This window comes from Galleria mellonella, unplaced genomic scaffold, assembly GCF_026898425.1.
Source record: "Galleria mellonella isolate WM207_F2 unplaced genomic scaffold, CSIRO_AGI_GalMel_v1 utg40, whole genome shotgun sequence".
Taxonomy (NCBI): Eukaryota; Metazoa; Arthropoda; class Insecta; order Lepidoptera; family Pyralidae; genus Galleria; species Galleria mellonella.
The window spans coordinates 4,684,328-4,707,124 of NW_026442094.1; the positions used below are offsets into that span (position 1 = coordinate 4,684,328).

A 22,797-nucleotide genomic window follows, 5' to 3' on the forward strand; every position below is an offset into this window, starting at 1 on the left:
TTCCTGCACAGAGCACATTTGTATATTATGTTTGTTTGTAATGTTCTGGATATTTTTTTATGCATGTATGTATAGTTTATATATTTCTATCAGTTGTCTATATACAATGCTTATTCTACTGATTTCTTCACATGGAGATCATGCCTCAATATAAGTTTACTTAATTTGCAACAATATTTGATATTTATTTATACTCGTAACTACACTTTTTTTTTCTTAGTATTATCCTTACTGAGATAAGAGGTAAGATGGTGAAGGATATAGGCTACATCTTATGTCAGTCAGTATACGAGTACATATGCTATTAACGAAGTCGCGAGTAAAAGCTAGTTATTATAAATTTTTAATAATATATTAATGAACAATATATATATATATATATATATATATATATATATAACGATTACATCATCATACTTATAATGATTCGTCAAAGGAATAGGTTTCGATTCCGGCTGGGACCGCGAGCTTACTCATAACATAGTAGTGACTAAGAAACATGTTCAAAAAATAAATAAAAAGCGTTACAAAAGTACTGGATTGTTATTTTTTATCATCGGTTTGTAGTAAAATTATAGTTATGCATTTTATTGGAAATAGGTGAAATAACAGTGTAATTCTTAATATTTTTTTTTATACAACTTAGAATGGCAAACAAGCTGACGGCCCACCTGATGGAAAGTGGTAACGTCGCCTATAGACATGTGGGCTCAGGTGTTATTTCTCTATAGCCTGTAAACTCACGCCATATCCCACCCTTCAAACCGAAACACAGCCATACAAATACAACTGCTTCACGGTTGAAACACGAATGGGACAGAGGTGCCCAAGCAAACGACTTTTGTACAGCCTCCCTCTGGAAATGAGCCTCTAAATTACTGTTTTATATGATTCTTAATATTCCTCTTTATATATTACTTACAATAGCAAACAAGATGATGTCTGATGGTGTCCACGTGATTGTAAGTCGATTAGGAACATGAATAGCACCATAAACATCACAGATTTCACATCACTCATGGTGAGGTTCATGGGAAAAAAACATACGAATTTGGAAATTTCCTCTAATAGAATTACCCTAAAGCATACGTGCCTTTTCTAACAAATTTGCCTTCAAGAGGAGTGTTCGATCTCATCTATTGAATTCTCTGAATCAAAATAAGTAATGGAATAGGCAGCAGTTCATTATATGTATATATATGTACATGTATATATGTATATTTTGGTATTAATATATGTATACTAATATATACGTTTATTTTATGAACGCTTGTATGTTTGAAATTACCATCTTGTACTAAAATATAAATAAATTTAATTTTCTAGATCGCCATCTAGTATCTGTACACATCTGAAAGGTTGACTGGTACAGAATGTCTATAGCATTAAGTCCGCCTTTTGTACCACTTATTTATTAGTCAACAAAGATTAAATAAATATATTATCAAAAATGAAAAATGAAAATATTACCAAAGACAAAGGGAGACATTTAATTTTTTCCTGTTCACTATTATTTCAAGAGTTCATTTCCGCTTCAAACAACTTCACCTTAACACACATGAAACCCGAAAATGCTAACGGTGCAACACAAATATTAGCCTATTCCTTATTTTTAACACACACATTAGCATGTAGTGCGAAGGACTCGGGGTGTAAGTAGCGGTCAAATTAACACCGCCACTTAGCAGTTACTTGAAGGGATGCAGGTGGTCTTTGTTTATACGTTTCTTTTCGGTTCTTGTTGACTTTTTTTAATGTCTTAAAAGGCTGCTGTTATGGGGTTATTATTGCGGTAGCTTAAAAGTTTCGGCGATTATTACGCACTCAGTGTTTCGCATTAGAGATTTTGTTATCATTTAATTCTCGTATAATGACCGCGACATGTTTGGAATACCTATTTTTTAAATATGGACCAATAAAAATTTGTTAATTTTAATCGGTGTTGAACAAAAAATAATGCATTTTATAAAACGAATATCAATTATTCCTTTTTTAAAATTTGATTACGAATAATTAGCTTTTAAATAAAGAATAAGAAGAAAACACAAAGGAAAATAATGTATGAAGTAGAGTACTTCTACCTATCTATTTATATATAAAATTTAATCGCAAATACAAATATAAAAATATACTTAAAAACTACTAGCATTTTACTTTTAATTATTTTTAATATAATAATAAATCAAACGATTGAACTTAGTACCTCAAGGTTTCGAATTAATAATCTATTTAAGTAATCATCGTTAATTGAATATAATATTGTGAAATAAATAATAATAATTACAAATATTTATAAAAGAAATTATAATTATAATTTCAATAGCAGGCATACTAGCAACGCCATTGCTCGTAACCGCGACATTAAATTAAACATTTCGTAAGGCTTGTCAAGAATGGCTTAGTTTGTGCCTCTCGACTAAAGCTCAGAGCATCATTCATCCCACTACTATAGACATAAATCGGAGTTCCGAAGACATTAAAGAGAGGATATGGCATTTTCCGCTATACAAAGATTTATAATCTTTATATTTTATTGTTTACTTTTTATTGCACAATTTAAAAAATAATTAATAAAATGTATTATACTTATAAAGACTATGTGACAGATGATATGGTTAGAAAAGGAATGAATGCAGAAATAATTGTGAATAGAGAAGAATGGAACAGAAAAACATATTATGGCGACCCCAAATAAATAATTGAGATGAGAGTAGGAATTATGAAGATTATGATTTATGAAGTACATTAAGTGGTCTTAGCGCTAAAGCAATCTATTCTTGACAAACTTTGGATGGAGGAGAAGACACAAAAACGCTATATATATATATACATATATATATATATATATATATATATATATATATATATATATATATATATATATATATATATATATATATATATATATATATATATATATATATATATATATATATATATATATATATATATATATATATATATATATATATATATATATATATATATATATATATATATATTGATCAGATCGAATCAGAATATTGCTGTTTTCTATGCCGACTGCCAGTTGACTATGTTCTAATTATGATTAATGTATCACTTACTGGACGTTTAAGTTTTTTTATAAGGTTCAAACCAGGTTATATTAGAAATCCTAGTAGAGATGTTACGTGTATCAAAGATCCCATATCATATTATTAAGTATTATTTTGTAAATTTACATGGATTGTAAGATATTATTTTATTCCATGAATAAATAATTTGAAAATAGCATACATATACCTAAAGCAATCATATATTATTTTCAATTCCTTATCATTGTCAATATCCAGCGTAATAATAATAATAATCTAATATAAATCAACTTTGTTCACAAATACCACATCCACAACTAAACACGTTATTCGTTCCGTGTAACCCACATAACCTAATCGTTAGCCATTATGTCCTACCAGAACTAATTCTATGGCTTATCATAATTTCAATCGGCATTCTGGATGACTTTTGTATGACAAACCTCTGTTTTCTTATACGCTTATTAATTTCGAGCTAGTAACAGTACTGCTATGAATTTCTGTGATCATTAAACGGTCATGTTATATGAGACAGTTCACTCAACTTTGTAAATTATACATGAACTAGCCATGTGCACGAGAGCATGCATCATCAGCAGCTTCTGTACAAGAAACTTCTTAATTAACATATTAGAGAAATTCTTTCTTTTAGGGGATAAACTTGTAGTTTTTTTTTTAATAATGCATAATATATTAATAAAGTCTTGACTAACTGATTGGTTTGCTTCAAATTCGGTATATATGTATGTTGCAGTCAAAACACTTAACCAGTCAAAAGTCCTTTTGACCGTATTTTCTCTTTTCGTCTTTTGAAGCATACGGTCAATAACACTTTTGACTAAAATAACAGTTAAAAGTATCTAACTTAATCGCAAATTTGCAATAAAAAGCATTAATAACCAATAATTTTCATTCAAAACCACTTTTGATCAACTTGTTGAGTCAAAAGTACCTTTGACTGGCTAAAAAATTTGACTGCAATATATACACAATTACACATAGATACATTATATTCTGGGTTATCATAATATATCATGTATGTCAAAGGAATAATTTAACAAAAAACATTTGCATGGGTACTTCTGTTCTACTCGTGTTTCTGTCACTAAATAGCTGTGCTTGCACGATAATGTTACAATTTGAGGGGTGGGTTATTGAATGAAACGTGGAGAGGTCTCTGTAATCGCACTCATACTTGAATTAACTGCATCCTCCAATATGTCTTATACCTGTCGTAACGACATATAGCCATAGTAGGAATCCATTCAGAACCTCAACATTTACCGTCGACTCGCCATTTCCTGAAATTAAACAATTAGTTTCTCAATATTCCACTATCAAAGTCATCTAGGAGCACACGGCACAGGTCGCCTACGCATACAGCTTAAATCTTTATGCCCAATAACCTATTGTTCGGTACAACAACAGCCTTTAAAGCAGTCACGGCTGCTACCATATTGGCGTATTGAAACCTTACATGGTACGAACCTAATGACCTATGACATTTCAACCAGTTCCCGCTCCCTTTCTGGCTTATCACGCGGGATAGAGACAACCAATCCCATAACAGAATATCAGTTTATTTGTTTTCTTCGATTTGTAAGTGGCTACGATTCAGTCGAGTACTAATGCTTTGTATACGCGATTCTTTTTATGGGGTTTCCCATAGGATGAAATATAACCATGTTCTGAAAAATATATTTTGAAAAAGTTGGTGTAAATCTTAAAGCTTAGGTAGAGTCATTAGTATTTTAATTTCTTATTAATAATATCCAGCCTATATTCGATAAAGTAGCTTTCTATAGGTAAAACACCATTAACGATTTAAGTAGATTTGATGTAAATCCATTACGTGTGATTGTACTATTGTGACATGGAGACCCTTAGTACAGTATTACATTAAAAGATCTCGGATCACAATGTTATTAAATTCGTTTTAATATTAAGAAAATGTATAATTTTACATTCAAATACATACACCTAATGTTAACAGAAATAAAAAAGGGAATGACGATTTAAAACTGCTAGTTGACAAATCTATTTTTTATACAACTTAGAACGACAAATAAGCTGACGGCCCACCTAATGGAAAGTGATAACCGTCGCCTATAGACATGAGCAGTACCATGGACATAACAGAGTATACTGTTACGCCCTTGATACCCCCCATGCGTTGTTATTCCTGAGGACTCAGATGTTATTCCTCTGTACCCTATAAATTCACTCCATATTTGATAAAAGATAATTTAAATTTGAAAAAAATGTAACTACACACAAATATACGAAAATTCAATTCCTTTTCCTGTTTATAAAATTAGTTTAGATAATAAAACAAACTTTTATGTTTATTGGATTATTTGTTTTCTCACAATTTGGAGAAAGAAACAATACCCAGTATCTGCCAAAGGAGCATTTAATGACCGTCTTTATTTAAGAAGGACTTGCCTGGCGCCTGTCCTTTTAACGCTACTTCAAACGTACTCAACTTTGTCTCATCATTCGAATGGTAATTACTTTATGTCTAAATTCCAGCTTAATGAACTATTAATATGTTATAATGCAAAAAACTAATATTAAATAAACAGAGGATTCATTTATCAAAACAGACAATTAAATAAACCTAACAAAGTATTAATTTTCACCGATTACATTGCTCTTACCAATAATGGCATACAAAATTATACACTAAAATGTGTCCAATCATTGGCCGAAAGTGGACTTAAGTACTTTAATAAACGTACTAAGTACACTTTGGACCAAAATTATTGGGCAGTTGAATATAGTGATTTGTTTGCTCTCTAAACGGTATCATGTGAATAATATAGAAGAAAGCCAGTACGTATACTAGTTAATATCCAAATATTGATGATTATAAATATAATTTATCATATGAACGATAACTAAGTGTATTATATGGTACTTTTTATGCAGTGTAGTGTGTGTAGAGATATATCACATTTTATACAACTTGGAAAGACGACGTTGAATGTAAAAGGGAAGTCCTAATAGTACCTTAGTGATAAGTTTTCAATGCTTGTTTCTGTGCTAATAGAAATCGGGCTATATTTTTACTAATTATTCTCAAAATAAATAAGAAAAAGGTAATATAAAAAAATATAGAATATTTTTCAATCGAGTAAACTTGATTTTAAGCATTTTTGAACTTTTATATATATATATATATATATATATGACCCTTGCATATTATACCAATATGAGTACAAAGCGTCATTATATGAATAATACGTAATATGCGTACAAAAGTCGATTGCTTGGGTACCTCTGTCCCATTTGTGTTTCAACCGTGAAACATTTGTGTTTGCATGGCTGTGTTTCGGTTTGAAGGGTGGGATATGGCGTGAATGTACAGGGTACAGAGGAATAACACCTGAGTCCTCAGGAATGCCAACGCATGGGGGTATCATATCAGTATACTCTGTTATGTCCATGGTACTGCTCATGTCTATAGGCGACTGTTACCACTGTCCATCAAGTGGGCCGTCAGCTTGTTTGCCATTCTAAGTTGTATAAAAGAATATATTTTTTATTAAAGTTTGATTAGAAATTTTTCAACTTGATTCAAACCGAATTATATGTTTTAACTATAGCAATTAAAAGTGTATGAATTACTAATTCAATTTAATAACAACAATATATACTTAAATAATTCAAATCAAAGTCAGTATCACTTGACCGTTACAGGCAAGTACCTACTCGAATCTGATTAGTTAGAACAAAAAAGGAAACTAATTATCACATATGACGAGAAGTGTATAAGGTATATATATTAGAGTCCAAAACTGTATATGGATATCAGTATACATATATACAGTGTATATAGTGCTCCTCCCACAGCCTTGTATAGTGATTTCAAACTTTTAAGTGTGGCTATTGGCGTGTGTATTTGGTAATAGTGTTTAGCATACCATTTTTGTTGTAAGTTACACTCGGACCTTTTTTGGAAAACCAATGAGTGGTGAGTGTATATACATTCAGGATCTCTTTGCAATATGAGACGTGCATATTGGTTTGTACGTGGTTACAAGATATATTTTACTGTATATACATACGTATATTCGAGATAAATACCTACTACTATATTTTTGCAAGATAAGCAACATATTTATTATAATATAATACGAGTGATACCTTGAAGCTATCGATAGACATGTTTTTGCTACTGAATATACGATATATATTTTTTTTCATATGTACAGATATTTATTGATAGAGTCTGGTATTGTGGGCTATTTGTGTTGCTGGCCGCTTGTTGCATAAAAAATGCGAATTTCCTAATGACAATAGTAAACTATAATGCAATGTAGTGTAAGTCTTCATTTAATAGTATGTCTAATTGCCAAGCGTGGCAACAATTGGCACAACCCTCCAAGTGGGAGGTTTATGTTCAGCAGTGAACAGTTAAAGACCGATATGATGATGATGACAGCATCATGAAAACACAGCTACTGCACGACAGAAACAGGGATAGGGGTACCCATACCATCGGAATTTTGTAAAGAATCTGGCTCTGATAACATCAAGGAACATAGGCAATAGTTTAAAATGTGATATATGTATATAATTTGTGACAGGTGAGAGGCTGGTGAAGCTGGAGTGGAGGACAGGGTCGCGCTAATGATGCGAAGGGCGCGGGCGCGGGGGGACGCCAGCCAGAGCGTGCCACTACCACATCTACCGCCGCCATCCAGCCATCATGTTCACCAGGTGAGTACACTCAGGGTTTTAATATGACCTTAGCCCATTGATACCCAAGAAATCCTAAATGTAAAAAGCAGCATCGAAAATAGAGCGCATTCAACTAAATTATGCATTCATTATCTATTCAGTTGATTATGTTACTTTTAAAAATCTATTAAAATATGGTGTCTATTTAGACATAGATGTAGTTTTATATTATATATAAAAATCTCGTGTCACGGTGTTAGTGATCGAACTCCTTCGAAACGGCTCCATCGAATATAATGAAATTTTTTACGTATAAAAAAGTTAAGTATGAGAATAGGTCGTAGAGTATAATTACGTAAAATTTATACGGCTAGGTGATTAGGGTATTCCTATCCAGAAAAAAAAATGTGGCAGAACAACGTTTGCTGGATTAGTTAGTATACAATAAATTTTTGAATGCTCTCATTCCTAATTCTGTTATAACTATTTTTTTTTTTGGGTGATGCATTTCAGTGTGTATTAAATAAGTAATGAATACATCAAACCGACAAAAATATCACAATAATATATATTTATTTTTTAAATTTGTCTGTCTATATATTTATTCCGGTTTCCACAGTTGTGTTCCTGAAGGTCGATCTTAAAATCTGCTGTGTGCATATTTTCTCTTGATACATTACCTAGTAGCGGTCTATTTGATTACTTTTTCCACTTCCAAAATCTACGCATACACAGTTACGCACAAAAGTTAGATTACTTTATAGAAAAATTATATTTATGATGCACGATTCGTAGATAGGAAAAGAGCGTACAACACAACAGATTTGTTTTTGTGACGGGTGAAATTGGAATGGTAACCCCGCCTGCGCTAACGGGATACACTGGCGGAGCATCAGTGAAGGGTGATAGATGACAATGAAAACAGGCCAGTTATCCCATCATGGTGAATTCATCAGGAATTAACCATGATAGTTTCCAGTGGGAACCGCGAGGAGGTCGACCTGGTTGGTTATATTGCTAGTAATGGGATTCTCAGTCTCCATTACTAACAATCCCTTTACCTGATTTATCTGATGCTGTAAAATAGAAAGTCGCATACATATTTTTTTCCACTAAATATTATTTACCAGAGGAAGATTTTGTACAAAAATATGGGTACCTCTGTCCTACTCCTAAAAGCGGTAGCCAATACGCCTGCCAAGCGTGGTAACTAATGCTAAAACCCGTAAGAGGAAGGCTTATTTTCAGTAGTAGACAGTTAAAAGCTGATTCTTTTTTTTATGTAACTTATAATGGCAAACAAGCTGACTGCTCAACTGATGGAAAGTGGTAACCGTCGTCTATAGACATGAGCAGTACCATGAACATAACAGAGTATACTGTTTCGCCCATGATACCTCCATATGCGTTGCCATTCCTGAGGACTCAGGTGTTATTCCTTTGTTCAATGTAAATTCACTGCCATATCCCACCCTTCAACTAAAACACACCCATGGAAATACAACAGCTTCACAGTAGAAACACGAATAGGACAGAGGTGACCAAGTAAACAACTTTTGTACAAAGTTTCCCTCTCGTGTTTTGCCATGAAGTATAATATAGATATACAGATCAATACAACAACAATTTAATTTTTTTTTTCACCGCATAATTGCACTAATGCTATATAGCACTAAGTCCGCCTTTTATACCAAAGATTTTTTTGTAATGTAGTCAATAAAGAATAAATAGATTAAAATTTAGGAGAAAACCTGGCATTCTCTTTTTAAAACTAATAATGTACCGTTGCTATAGCAATCGGTTTGATTCTTGAAATCAAATTATCATAATGACGTAGCTCCGTCACAATGACGTTTTAAGTGTTAACTTTATCACTATGTACCGAAAGCTATGTACCTACTAAGTTTTCGTTATTACACAAATTAGAACATGTCTACGCGATATTTCATCACATATTGATACAAACAATAATAACATTTCGCAACAGATCGATTGTACGCCGATTTATATTTCATTATCACAATTCTCAATTTGGCGCCATTTTTTGTGACGTTTCTCCATGATGTCTAGATGGCGTCTGGTTCGCTTTTCTTACTGTAATTGCAACCTATATCGTCTATTGAGTCGAATATAAATCAGATAAATATCTAGATATAGCCAAAAATGTTAGCTTTTTTGTCTTGTGCGAGTAAATTAAAGCTATTGTAAATCATATATACATAGATTAATAGGCAATGGAGTCGATTCTGAGGTGGCACTTTTCTAAACTTATCACTTAACCTAATATTTTTATTTGATAATTTTGCGAAACCACTGTTTTATGGACGATCATAAATTAAAATTGTAATAATTTTTACTTTATTACAAAATTAGGTCCTTAAAATAAAGATTTCTCAGTGATATCAAACTGAAACATTAACTTTAGAGATATGGAAATGGCACTTCAGAATCGACCGCATTGTCAATATGTGCGTGAATAGAAAAATCCAAATTATTACAGCGATTGTGTACTTGTTATAACAAAGTATGGTGTACTTTGTTTTAATAGTTGATATAAAAAAATCCTATATCTATTTATTTGTATAAGAATTTATATGAACTAAAATTAAATGTTACACAGGTTGTAGTTATAGCCATTTTTTCTAATTTGACAAAAGTAAGTATTTAGATACCTAACTATCATACCGTTTATTCTTAATTGAAATAAGTAATTGACGCTATTTCTTTTTTACATATTTTGGGATTTGTATTAAATAATATTATTTATGAAAACATATGTATGGAGACTATAGCATGAGGTCCTCCAAAAAGGGCGTATTAAGGTTATTTTAAGGCTCGGTAACGCGCTCATGATGACATTCCTGATGTTACATGTGTCCATAGGCTACGGTAACTCCATTTACCATCAGACGGTCCGTATGTTTCTTTGCCACCGTAGTAGTATAAAAAAAACGTTTTCATATACAAAGCATTTTTTTTTTCCAAAATTTGATTTTAAATCAAACATCTTTATTAATAAAATCATAATTATTATTTGACAATAGAGTTTATAGTTCTGATCTATATGGCTGACCATAAACTGTGGTCTCTATGAACACAGCGATTAGATGAACTAATTCCGGGAAGACTCACTAATATATAACATGTATACTTATTTATTTCATTTATTTATGCTTTATAGACCACATTAAAAAAAAATGTCTGGTACAAAAGGCGGACTTAATACTATATAGCATTCTCTCCCAGTATACTTGGGTATACATTATCTTATTCTATATGTATCTAATACAGACGACGTAGCGGGACCCCAATTGTCTCAAATAAGATGCCATATCATTATTATATTCAAGCAGAGCGAACTTTGGGGCAACGATTCGAGCATACCTCAAATTGTCTACAGTTTTTTTTTTTTTTTTTTGTATTCGCTTCAAACCACTCAAAATAACGTAATGCGCGTAAGACCATTACAGAATTAAAGGTATGCGTACACTGCGACCCTAACATTTGTTACGTCTCTTACCATAAAGTGTATAATATATTATATGTACTATGTAAATAAATGATAATAATTATAAAGCACGTAAAACTAGGTATACCTATATATTGTGTCCTCATTTATTCAATATGTATATATTATATATTTAATATATATTGATTTATGTAGATTTATATATGTATTAGTATAGTATATTACATCACTACATAGTATAAAACAAAGTCGCTGTCGCTGTCTGTCCGTTCCTATGTATGCTTAAATCTTTAAAACTACGCATTAGATTTTGAAGCGATTTTTTTAATAGATAAAGTGATTCAAGAGGAAGATTTATATGTATAATACATGCATAATATTGTAGAGAAACACTGATAAATTTAGAGGTTTCTAATGTGACGTGATGTAATATGTACCCGTGCGAAACCGGGGCGGGTCGCTAGTATATAGATAAAATGATATGATAAATTTTGTAGTTACATACTTATTGTTGTTTAGATTTCTCTTTTACATTATTGCTTTCCACTCACTATTTCCTATACCACTATTTTTTTTAATGGGTGAGATTGAAATGGTAAAATTTTTCACGATTAAAGTAACTGATTTAAAAATACGAGCCGCGATAGCACCACTGTACGTTGATCATTCGCTCTCGTTTAATGTTGGCTATTTATATTAGGTCGGAAGATGACTTGCTCTTATTGCGCCGCTAAAGCGGCCATTTTTACCGAACCGTCTCGAGATTACTGGACGACATCCATTACGGGAGTCTAGGAGAATTGATGGCGTTTCAACTATTCAAGTGATTTGTGTAGGTATTATGAGTACTTGTTTGTACTTTACGAGTTTACTTGTTTGTTACTCTATCTAAGTGAATTCTCAGTATTAAGAGGCAGAAAGGCAAGAAGTCCTATATCGTAATAGTTTAAGATCCCGCGACTGTTTTCTGCACGTGACAAGTTTTTTAATAAAACTTTCGTTTAAATGAAAGATGAATAATGTAGTCAAGTTACCTACCGACATGACTTAAAGGAAAAATGCTATACTTAATGGTATAGCATAATTTTCGAATGGCAGACATAAAATTTAATGGTTTCTAAAAACCTTGTTAATTGGCTCTCAATTCGATTGTATTTTTCTTAGGCTAAATGCCTCATAACTATATCAATTACAAACCGGTTTAAAAAAATCCATTTTATTTAAAAGAATATACTTACAGATAATTCCCACAGAAATTTTATCAAAATTGATTCAGTAATTTTAAATCAAAATAACTGATTTTGCCACTACTGAAGTGGTTATTTTTGTGGAACACAATCTTTATTATTGATTTTTTTCATACAACTTAGAATAGCAAACAAGCTGATGGCCCACCTGATGGATAGTGGTAACCGTCGCCTATAGACATGAGCAGTACCATGGACATAACAGAGTATACTGTTTCGCCCATACCCCCCATGCGTTGCCATTTCTGAGGACTCAGATGTTATTCCTCTGTACCCAGTAAATTCACGCCATATACCACCCTTCAAACCGAAACACAGCTATGCAAACACAACTGCTTAATTTTTGAATCACGAATGAGACAGAGGTACCCAAGCAATCGACTTTTGTACAAAGTCTCCCTTACAGCAATATTACCAAATGTTTGTTCAAACATTCGTTCAACGTGACCCAAATCTCTTGACGCCCGTTCAGAGCCCGAGACCGTTGTATCACTAGCCCATTAATCATACACCTAGTGGTACAAATAAGTATACAATCAGATGTCGCATGGTACGTTTAATCCGGGCACGTGGACAGACGTCGATGAGCTGATAGCATTCGTAAGCGGATCAGTGGGCGCAGGTTTGTTTGCTCTACAGTGTACGGGTACGGACAAATGTTATAATTTGTATCTATTTTATATCTTTAGTATTAAATTATTATTATAAAATTAAGTTAATAAATTAAGAGATTTAACAGTGAATTTATATCGGATCATGAATGGGACTGATCATTAAATTTTATTTTTTTTGTGATACTGTGAATGTATTAGTTTTATTAAATTTATATCTTTAGTTCGCCGTGTTTTTTTTTTTTATTAAATGAAATGGAATGATAAGCCTGCCCGCGCTATCAGTATACACCGACGAGACACCAGTGATAGATGATAGGTGAGAATAAATGCAGATCAGTTGGCCCACCATGATGAATTTAACAAGAATTAATCATGATGGTTTCCAGGGGCAACCACGTGGAGGTCGATCTGAGAGGGTATATTGCTAGCAATGGGGCTATTAGACATCATTACTAACAATTCCTTTCCCTCCTGTTCGCCGTGTGGACCCCGGCATAGAATAGGCCACCCCTTCCTTTCCTGTAGGTGTCGTAAGAAGCGACTAAAGGAGAGCGAGAGATGGGCAGTAGCGTCCCTATTAAAATATCTCTGAAATTTAAAATGATTATTTAAATTTGTATGCTTTGGTACCTCTGTACTAATCGTGTTTCTGCCGTAAAGCAGTTGTGTTTGCATGGCTGTATTTCTATCTAAAGGCATTGAAATACCCACCCTATGCAGACGTAACTTAGTTCTGAGGAATGGCAACGCAGGAAGAATACTACTATAACTGGATTATATTGTAACAGATTCTTAGACTATTTCTAAAGTGAAAAAATGTGTTGTCCTCCTGTCTCCTACTTGCTGTGCCCAACAGGGTCCATAATTGGAGTCGAAATGTTATCTACTAATTAAATTATGGAATGCAATAAGAAATAAATAAATAAATAAAAGTATCATGAGCGACACAATGTACTCTGTTATGCCCACGGTCCATATTTATAGCCATCAGTTACCACTTTCCATCAAGTAGGCCGTCAGCTTGTTTGCTATTGTAAGTTGCAAAAAAAACTTGTCTATGCGAATGTTGGTATAATATGACTTTATGCATTGACTTCCATAAGTGAAGTTAAATATATATATATATAAAAAAATATATAAAAAGCACCTCTGTCTACGTCTGTACATTACACATACATTGTGTACTGACACACAGCGAGACATCCAAGACATCTTTGACATTTAGTTGACAGACGGATATAACGCGATGGGATGTTTTGACACAATCGTATGTTAATGAACCGTCTCACTCTAATTAAAGTATTGTGTACAGCTAAACTCATTAGATCGTATAATGGAAAGGCGCGTTGACTTTAATTAGAGGCTACATATGTAATAATCTATTAATTTACACTTGAATTATGAAATCTAGATCTCTTTTGGTAAACATATTACCAATAAAAAATGTTTTTAATGGATGATAATGGAATGGTAACCCCGCCTGCGCTGTTGGTATATACAGGCAAGGTAGTTGTAAGGGATGATAAGTGAAGATGAAGCAGGTCAGTTAGCCCATCATTACAGATTCACCAATGCCAATGGTTTCCAGAGGGAAATGCGAGGAAGTCGACCTGATAGGGCGTATTGCTAGTAATAGGGTTGGTAATCCCCATTACTAACAAATCCTTTTCCTCTCCATAAAAAAATATTATTATTAGTTATTAAAAAAATAACTACGTACTAAAGGCTTACCCGTCGTTGATTATTTTTGTTGCTAGCAAATTGCCTAGTTAGTCTTTTTATATACATACTAGCTTTAACTTGTGACCACGTCCTGTAATTGTTTATATTTATAATAAGTTTACTATTATAATCTTTTGGAGGAAACAATAAAGAGTATCTATCTATCTACGTCCGCGTAACCAGGATATATTTATTAATTGGGATAAAAAATACTTTACAATTATAGCTAAACTAAAAAATAATAAAGTCTATAGGATTATATATATATATATATATATATATATATATATACAGGTAATTTATTCTTATACCTAGTTAAATTCGATTATTGCAGCTATAAATTAAGTAGATATCAGTTCACTTTAGATACAGTCGCAATACTACCATGTACTACTGAACATTAGTAAAAACAATTTAACTAATTACAAATTAAACCTAAATATTATATTATTAGGTAGATGTTTAAAAGTTCCTTCTAATGAGAATTATAAAGATAAATTCTTAAATTTTCAAAACCATACAGCGGTATCTCATATATAATTATCAATTTCAATCGCAATTTCATCTGAAAAGTGCACATTGATAGAGTGAGATAAAAAACTATACTTTTAATTTTTTCCATCACAAACAGTACGAGTATGCTAAATTTCATGACAATTAGTTCAGCCGTTTAATCTCCAAATGTCAATAAACAAACTGATTTTAAGGACTTATAAACATTTGCAACATTAAAATGTAACTTCACTGACTCACTCGCTTACTATAACTATTATACCATTACTGGTAATTAACAAAAGGATTATCCAGTATTCAAATGAGATACATTACGAAAGAGGCAACGGACAGCCGTAGAAAATACACAATTAACAGCGTATAACCTTAATGGATTTATGTACTTATTGATGCATCAATCAAAAGTCCAAATGTGATCGCAACTTAATTGATAGATCCGTTTCCAGTGCGCGCACGCAGAAAGCTTCTGATCAGTATTTTTTTGGCGGCCATTGTTTTTCTGATTCCCTCATTGTATTAATGAGTGATTATTGAGCGGTATCCGCTTTATGTTATGCGCTTGAGAAATACATTTAATGATTTCGTAGTACAATATTATTTAATACATTTATTTATATGATCATCACTTCTATTGTTCACCGATGAACATAGGTTTCTACTACACATTGTTACAAACTACGGTCCAGAGCCACGTTCATTCATTGGCTCTATATAACAAATATGAGGTCATTGCTTGATTGAAACAGTATTGAATTGAGTTTTTTGAAACAAAAATGAGGCCCTATTATATAATGAATATTACTACAATGATTTAAGATTGTATTTCACGAAAACAAAACAACTTTAGTTGAGATAAAATCAATAATTTAGATTTCAAAACTAAACTATAGAAGCGACTTTGATAAATTTCTAAGGGATCAATCTGTAATTATTTCCTTTTAAGTAAAAGAAGAATTTTCCAAATCGGTTTATAACTGACGAAGTTATTAGATAATAAATATTAAAAAAAAATACAATCGAATTAAGAACTTCCTGTTTTTTAAAGTCAGTTGATCAGTTTTAATATAAAAGTAACGTATTTATTCTTAATAAATAGGTATGTATTTATTTTATAAACTAAAACCATAATGGTTTCAGTTTGATGGGAATGAAGTTACAGGATACGGAGGTATAACATCATCATCACCATACGAGCTGTTAACTGTCCATTGTTGAAAATTTATCTCTCTCATATAGGGCGTTTTCAGTATTTGTCACGCTTTGCGGGCGGATTGGCAACCGCAGTTAGGCTTTTAGTGATGTTTCAAGAGGGGCATTGTTGCCCATCCCTCCAACCAAAGCTACCTTAACCGCCTCTTACGACACCCACGGGAAAGGAAGGGGTGATTCATTCTATGCTGGGACTTGCACAGCTACATCTTAGTAGTTTAGTCATAATTTAAAATGGTAATTTGTTAAGTTGTTCACAATTCAACACATAACTAGACATTTTTTCATATCCCACTCCACACAAAGCCTTTGTAATCGCACTCTTTGAATCATCTTGACCTTGGGCCATAATATAACTGACTCTATCACTAATAACCTAATGACGTTTCAAATGGCGTTAGGTAGTTACGACGACTCGTTGTTACACCGTTGTGGAATACTAGATTTTGCTCGCTTCAACTTTCATAAACAAATATTTGTTTCCGCCAACAAAGAACAAAGTACAATCTAAGATACGTATATACATAAATAAATTATTATTATTGTATTGTACTATTGGTACTATGCAGATACGTCATATAAAAAGATAAAATTGTTATTTATTTGTCTATTATATGCTCGTCTATAAGGTTCACTTATCACATTTTTAATTACTTAATTTTCACACAAAATATACTGAATAGATTATAAATTGCTATAAATATAGTTGATATTTAATAAGTAAGTGTTGAATCATCTATATATATTTACTAAATAAAAAAACCTAACACCACTAAAAAATAATTTTGGATGATTTTCAGTAGTTTATGGCTGCTCGCTGGCTTATTTATCGTCATTATATATATATATATATATATATATATATATATATATATATATGTATGATTATCCCATCCTTGACATGTCTGTGATCGAATAGCGAAAACGTTACACAACGGTGTAACTGCCGTCCACAGGTACATTCGTTCCCACGAGTACAGATAGCAATAAATTATCGGAATCCAATAACGTTGACTGTATTAAATCAAGTTCCGGTAACTCGGAACTGAATCGAGTTTAATATTGTGGGCCTATTGCTCAGGCGTTAGCTTCTTGGTTAGACGGATTAAATGTGCAATAGGTAAGGACATACTTTTACCTATAATTATACCAAGAATCTAATAAAACTCCGTAACTGTAATCGATTTAGTTCCACTATAGTAAATACTATTGAATGTCAAAATAATTATATTTCATTAAATTCCTTGTTTTTCGTATGTAATTGATCAAAATATCGCATAATACTCATAAAGTATATTATATATAATAAGTCTAATGAAACTATTTCAGTATATTGAATAATTTAGAAAAATTGTATTGATGGAATTGATCGTTAAATATCAAAATATAGTATAATTTTAAACATACCTAGGTATTTTACATATTAATAAAACACCATTTTTTTTTTAATATGTTCACTTACCTATATCCGTCTGATATGCAACTCTAATTTGTATGAAAGTTAAGGTTAACTTCAATCAACCATAAAAAAAAACGAACAATTCATACGGATATATATTTCGTGCCGGTCCGCTTTGAAACGTAGTTAAGTGTTTTTACTATATCGTTATCTCTCATTTATATAATTGATAAAATAACGAATAAGTAAAAAAACCTTTACGATAGATGTGCAGCAGCATCCCTCATAAAACATCACCAAAAGCCTAACTGAGATTGGGTTGGCAATCTCAGCCCGCCAAGCATGACAACTACCTGCAATACCCCTCTTATGTTACAGAGGAGGAGCTTTATGTCCAGCAATCAGTCAAAAGCTGATATGAATGAATGAAAATAACCTTTAATGTTCTCGAGTTAATAAGCTTATGTTCTTACTATCAGTCAGTTATGCATATTAATAACATCTATGTAGCTGTCTATTAAGTTGAAGATTACATGCTAATGAAACAATATATTATATATAACATTGTTAATCTGTATTTATATAAATAAATTATACTTAATGTAAAGGGCTGCTTATATCGAGAATAGAAATAAAATGTAAAAAAATAAAAAAAATATGTAGGCAATAAGAACAGTGACGTTTTTATATAACCATAAAAAAGGACGCCTACTCTCGGACAGAATTAAAGAAAATGAACTTTATAATCTTATACATATTACTATATAAATATTATATTACTACATATTTAGCAATTAATAAAGATAAATAGGATGAAAAGATGATAAAATATGTAATGAGGAAGCGACAAGATGCAGGGATAATTAGCTAACTAACCTATATAGGGATGGATAAATAATCTCCGGAGTCGATTTGTATGCATAAATCGAGTCATAAAAGTGGATGATACGAAATACTCGTATGTATGTAAAGATATGCCTATGGCACTCAGGTGTCTCTACCTATTCCATAATAAACCATGTTCATGTATTAATAAAGAGAAATAGGTAATATATAATATATTTATTTTTCCCCTAAAACATAGCGTTTACTGACGTAAAATTAACCCGTGTGTACATGTTTTTAAAGAAATAACATTCGTCTTAATGCATTGTCAGTCATCTTGATAGGTATGTATGAGTAGTTTACAACTTTTACATTACGCGTTTATTTGCGAAACACACCTTTTAGTTTAGTAATTAAAGTGTCTAATCTTAATGAGAAAATGTTATATTCGTTATATAATATAATTAAGTAAATATTACCTACATGAAGAATTTCTTTCAAATGTTAGTAGTATTTTTGTATATCACTGAGGTGACAAGCATACGACCTACTTAATGGTAAGTGGTTATCGTAACCTATGAAAGCCTGCAGTATCAGAGGCACTACACGCGCGTTGCCAACCCTAAAGAAACTTCTTTACCTCCCCTTTTTAAAGAACCCCATGCTAGTCTAGTCTCTTGGTAAAACTTCGACAGGAAGCTCATTCCATAACCTAAGTGTTCATGGGAGAAAACATCTCTGAAACCGCGTTGTACGCGAACTTTTAGGCTGTAGGGTATAAGGGTGAACTTCCTGTCGATGGCGATCCATACGATGGTAGATAGTGACTGTGGGTATGCATCATATTGAATAAAATAAATTCCTGGTGAATTCATCACAATGGACTAAATGATCAATCAGACTTCATCTTTACCTTATCTCTCAATGGTATCTCATAAACATATACTAATAGTGCAACCAGAGTTCTCTTTTCAACGCATAAAAAAGCGTAACAATATTAAAAAGCGATCTTTTTGTCTTACGGACCATATCGCGGGTTTAGTCAGTACATGTAAAAAATTTTTAACCTTGAAGACTGTTAGAAATCTTTTACCAAAATAATATTTTATATTAAGTTGCTTATATTTAATACAATGTCAGTAGCAGTGGTCATGTCAAGGCATATTTGTTTTGTTTGTTATGTTATTAAAAATTCGACTCGTTCGATCCAAGGATGCAATCGATCTTAGGTCAAAAGTCGAGGTTTTTAAAAATTAGTCATAACTTTTCAATAATCAAACATTGAATATTTATTTTATAATGTTTGTTATGAAAATGTTTCATGTAAACTTTTTTAAACCGACTTTTTTTTTATACGACTTAGAATGGCAAACATGCTGATGGCCCACCTGATGGAAAGTGGTAACCGTCGCCTATAGACATGAGCAGTACCATGGACATAACAGAGTATACTGTTGCGCCCATGATACCCCTATGCGTTGCCATTCCTGAGGACTCAGGTGTTATTCCTCTGTACCCTGTAAATTCACGCCATATCCCACCCTTCAAACCGAAACACAGCCATGCAAACACAACTGCTTCACGGTTGAAACACGAATGGGACAGAGGTACCCAAGCAATCGACTTTAAACTGTATTACATTAAATATCTGCGACAGCGCCATCTAGTTTGAAACTAAGCAGAGCTTATACTATGGGCAACTAGACAAATAATAGAAATACCTTTTTTTTTAATTTCTGAAAGGAATTTAATGAAATGATTAACATGGTAAAGGTTACCTAATACTTTAATAGTGATTCAAGTAATATGACACAACTATATTCGTTTTTTTGCAGAGAATATTTGTTCAGTTTTCACATAAAAATTAAGATAAGCAAGAGATAACATTGAAGTAGATCTGAATAATAAGTTTTCATTAAGCTTTAAAGTTATAGAAAATCTAAAGTCATTTTTTAATACTTTGAAATATAACTTAACTTTGGTTTCTTTATATAAACAAAAAAAAAATATGCTCAACACTATAAACCTTTTGTTGACTGTTGTTATTGTTGTGTGTATGTATGTCGGTCTGTTAATATTATTGATCAACTAAAATATTGGCCATCAATTCTAATACAATTAATAAAAACAATTAAACAATATTATTTATATATAAAGAACATTCCTTTTTAAAATCACATGAAGAATTGATTTGTTATGTGGTTCACATGCGTGATGCTATATACTTCTATAACATACACAACTAGCAATTCACCCCGGCTTCGCACAAGTAGTTAAAAAGATGTAAGTACTACTATTTTTTATGCTATTTTATTTTCTGCTTTAATAGGCAAATTTTTGATACTTCGAAATACATTATTGTAATTTTCGTAAGGGCTTTCTCTCTTCTCTCTCTCTCTCTCTCTCTCTCTCTCTATATATATATATATATATATATATATATATATATATATATATATATATATATATATATATATATATATATATAATCTATATTACTCTTACTCTAGCTATCTTTTTGTTACTCGTTGATAATGTTGTTTTTTATAGTTGAAAGTATTCTTAAAATCGGTTGAGTAATTTTTGTTTTAGTCTGCCCTGTTGTTTTAATGTGTGCAAAAGTATAAATAAATAATCGAAAACAAAAAAATATTTCCTCTCTATGAAATTAGTATACATTTTTAAAAACCAAATAACATACAAACACCCTTCAAGATTGTCCTTATAGGTGTAAATATGAATTCACTTCTTAATGCTAAGAAAAGGCATGACAAATGCGAAACCGCTGTCTAACCACATAATAAAAACCACTGTCTAAATAATTAATGTATTTATATAATGAAAGATTAAAAATAAAAATTTCTAAGAATTACCAAAAAATTACCGCAGACTGACAGCTTTACTAGTTGTTGTGTATATATTTTAAATATATCCTTAGTTACTATTGGATACGGATTCAATATCTGTATCGTTCTTCTACGTCCCTTAGAAGGTAACACACAAACAAACTCACTTTCACATTTATGATATTAGTAAAAAATATACATTTTCAGTTCTTATAATGTAATTTATATTTATAAAGTCGTTTGTCCTGACTGACTAACAACGCACAGCCTACTTAATCCAGAAAGCTGAAATTTTGAATATAGGTTTATTTTGTAACATAACAGTTAAGAAAGAATTTTTGATTTCAACTTAAAAGGGGAAACGCATGCATGCAAAGTCACGAGCTAGTAAGTTTATATTATTATTTCCAATATATACACTTTGTAGTCCTATTTATTTAACATATATTGTATAACTTTTTTATTACAGTTTCTCAAATTTCGTGCAACAAATTGTGCATCGTATAAAGTCCTGTATTAAAAACAGACCGTGCATCCAACACCGATTTCAATGAAGCACAAAATAAATATTAAACAAAAGATTTATTTCAATTACTACAAATGAGCGTGAAAAACAATTATAATGCAATTGGCAGATAAACGAAGGCTGTAAATAAGGGCTCGCTCAGACTAGAGCTTTACATCGCACATATATTGGCAGTGTTAAGCTTCAGTTGCACTAACGCAGGATTAAATATTCCCGTGCAAAATCGGGATCCTCCACCTCAGATGTTATTTAATAAGAATAAAAGGCGAAGTATAAATTAAAAGAATAAGAAAATTATTGACAATGCCGATGATATTTTAATAAAATCTAAAAACGATAAAAAATCTTATAATAATTCTACGATATATTTGCTTCTAAAATTTAGATCGTTTCAAGTCAAAATACAATGATATAATTTTTGCAAAATGTCTAAAACTAGGAAGTTTATCTGATATAGAGTTATATCATATATCATATATATAAACTTTATATGTGTATATAGAGTTTGATATTTATATTTAAAATCAATAATTAAGATCAATTCTTTAACATTCTCAAAGGTCTTGTAAGTTTACTAACCCTGGAAAGAGCTCTTTCAAAAATCTATTATATTAATGTATTTATTTGTAACATTACAGCAAAGTTGTTTTGAAAAAGTTTAAGTACAGGGTATTTTTATATTTTT

General features: G+C 31.6%; 1 protein-coding gene across 1 annotated transcript in view; it reads left to right on the forward strand.

Annotated features, from left to right (window-relative positions):
• The window catches only part of LOC113520265 (PAS domain-containing protein cky-1), a 178,642-nt gene that overhangs the window by 10,953 nt on the left and 144,892 nt on the right, over positions 1-22,797 (forward strand). Inside the window, exon 2 of the mRNA XM_052898104.1 lies at positions 7,649-7,781. Coding sequence (XP_052754064.1) covers positions 7,771-7,781 — 11 coding nt within the window. The 5' untranslated portion in view covers positions 7,649-7,770. The remainder of the gene's footprint in view (positions 1-7,648; positions 7,782-22,797) is intronic.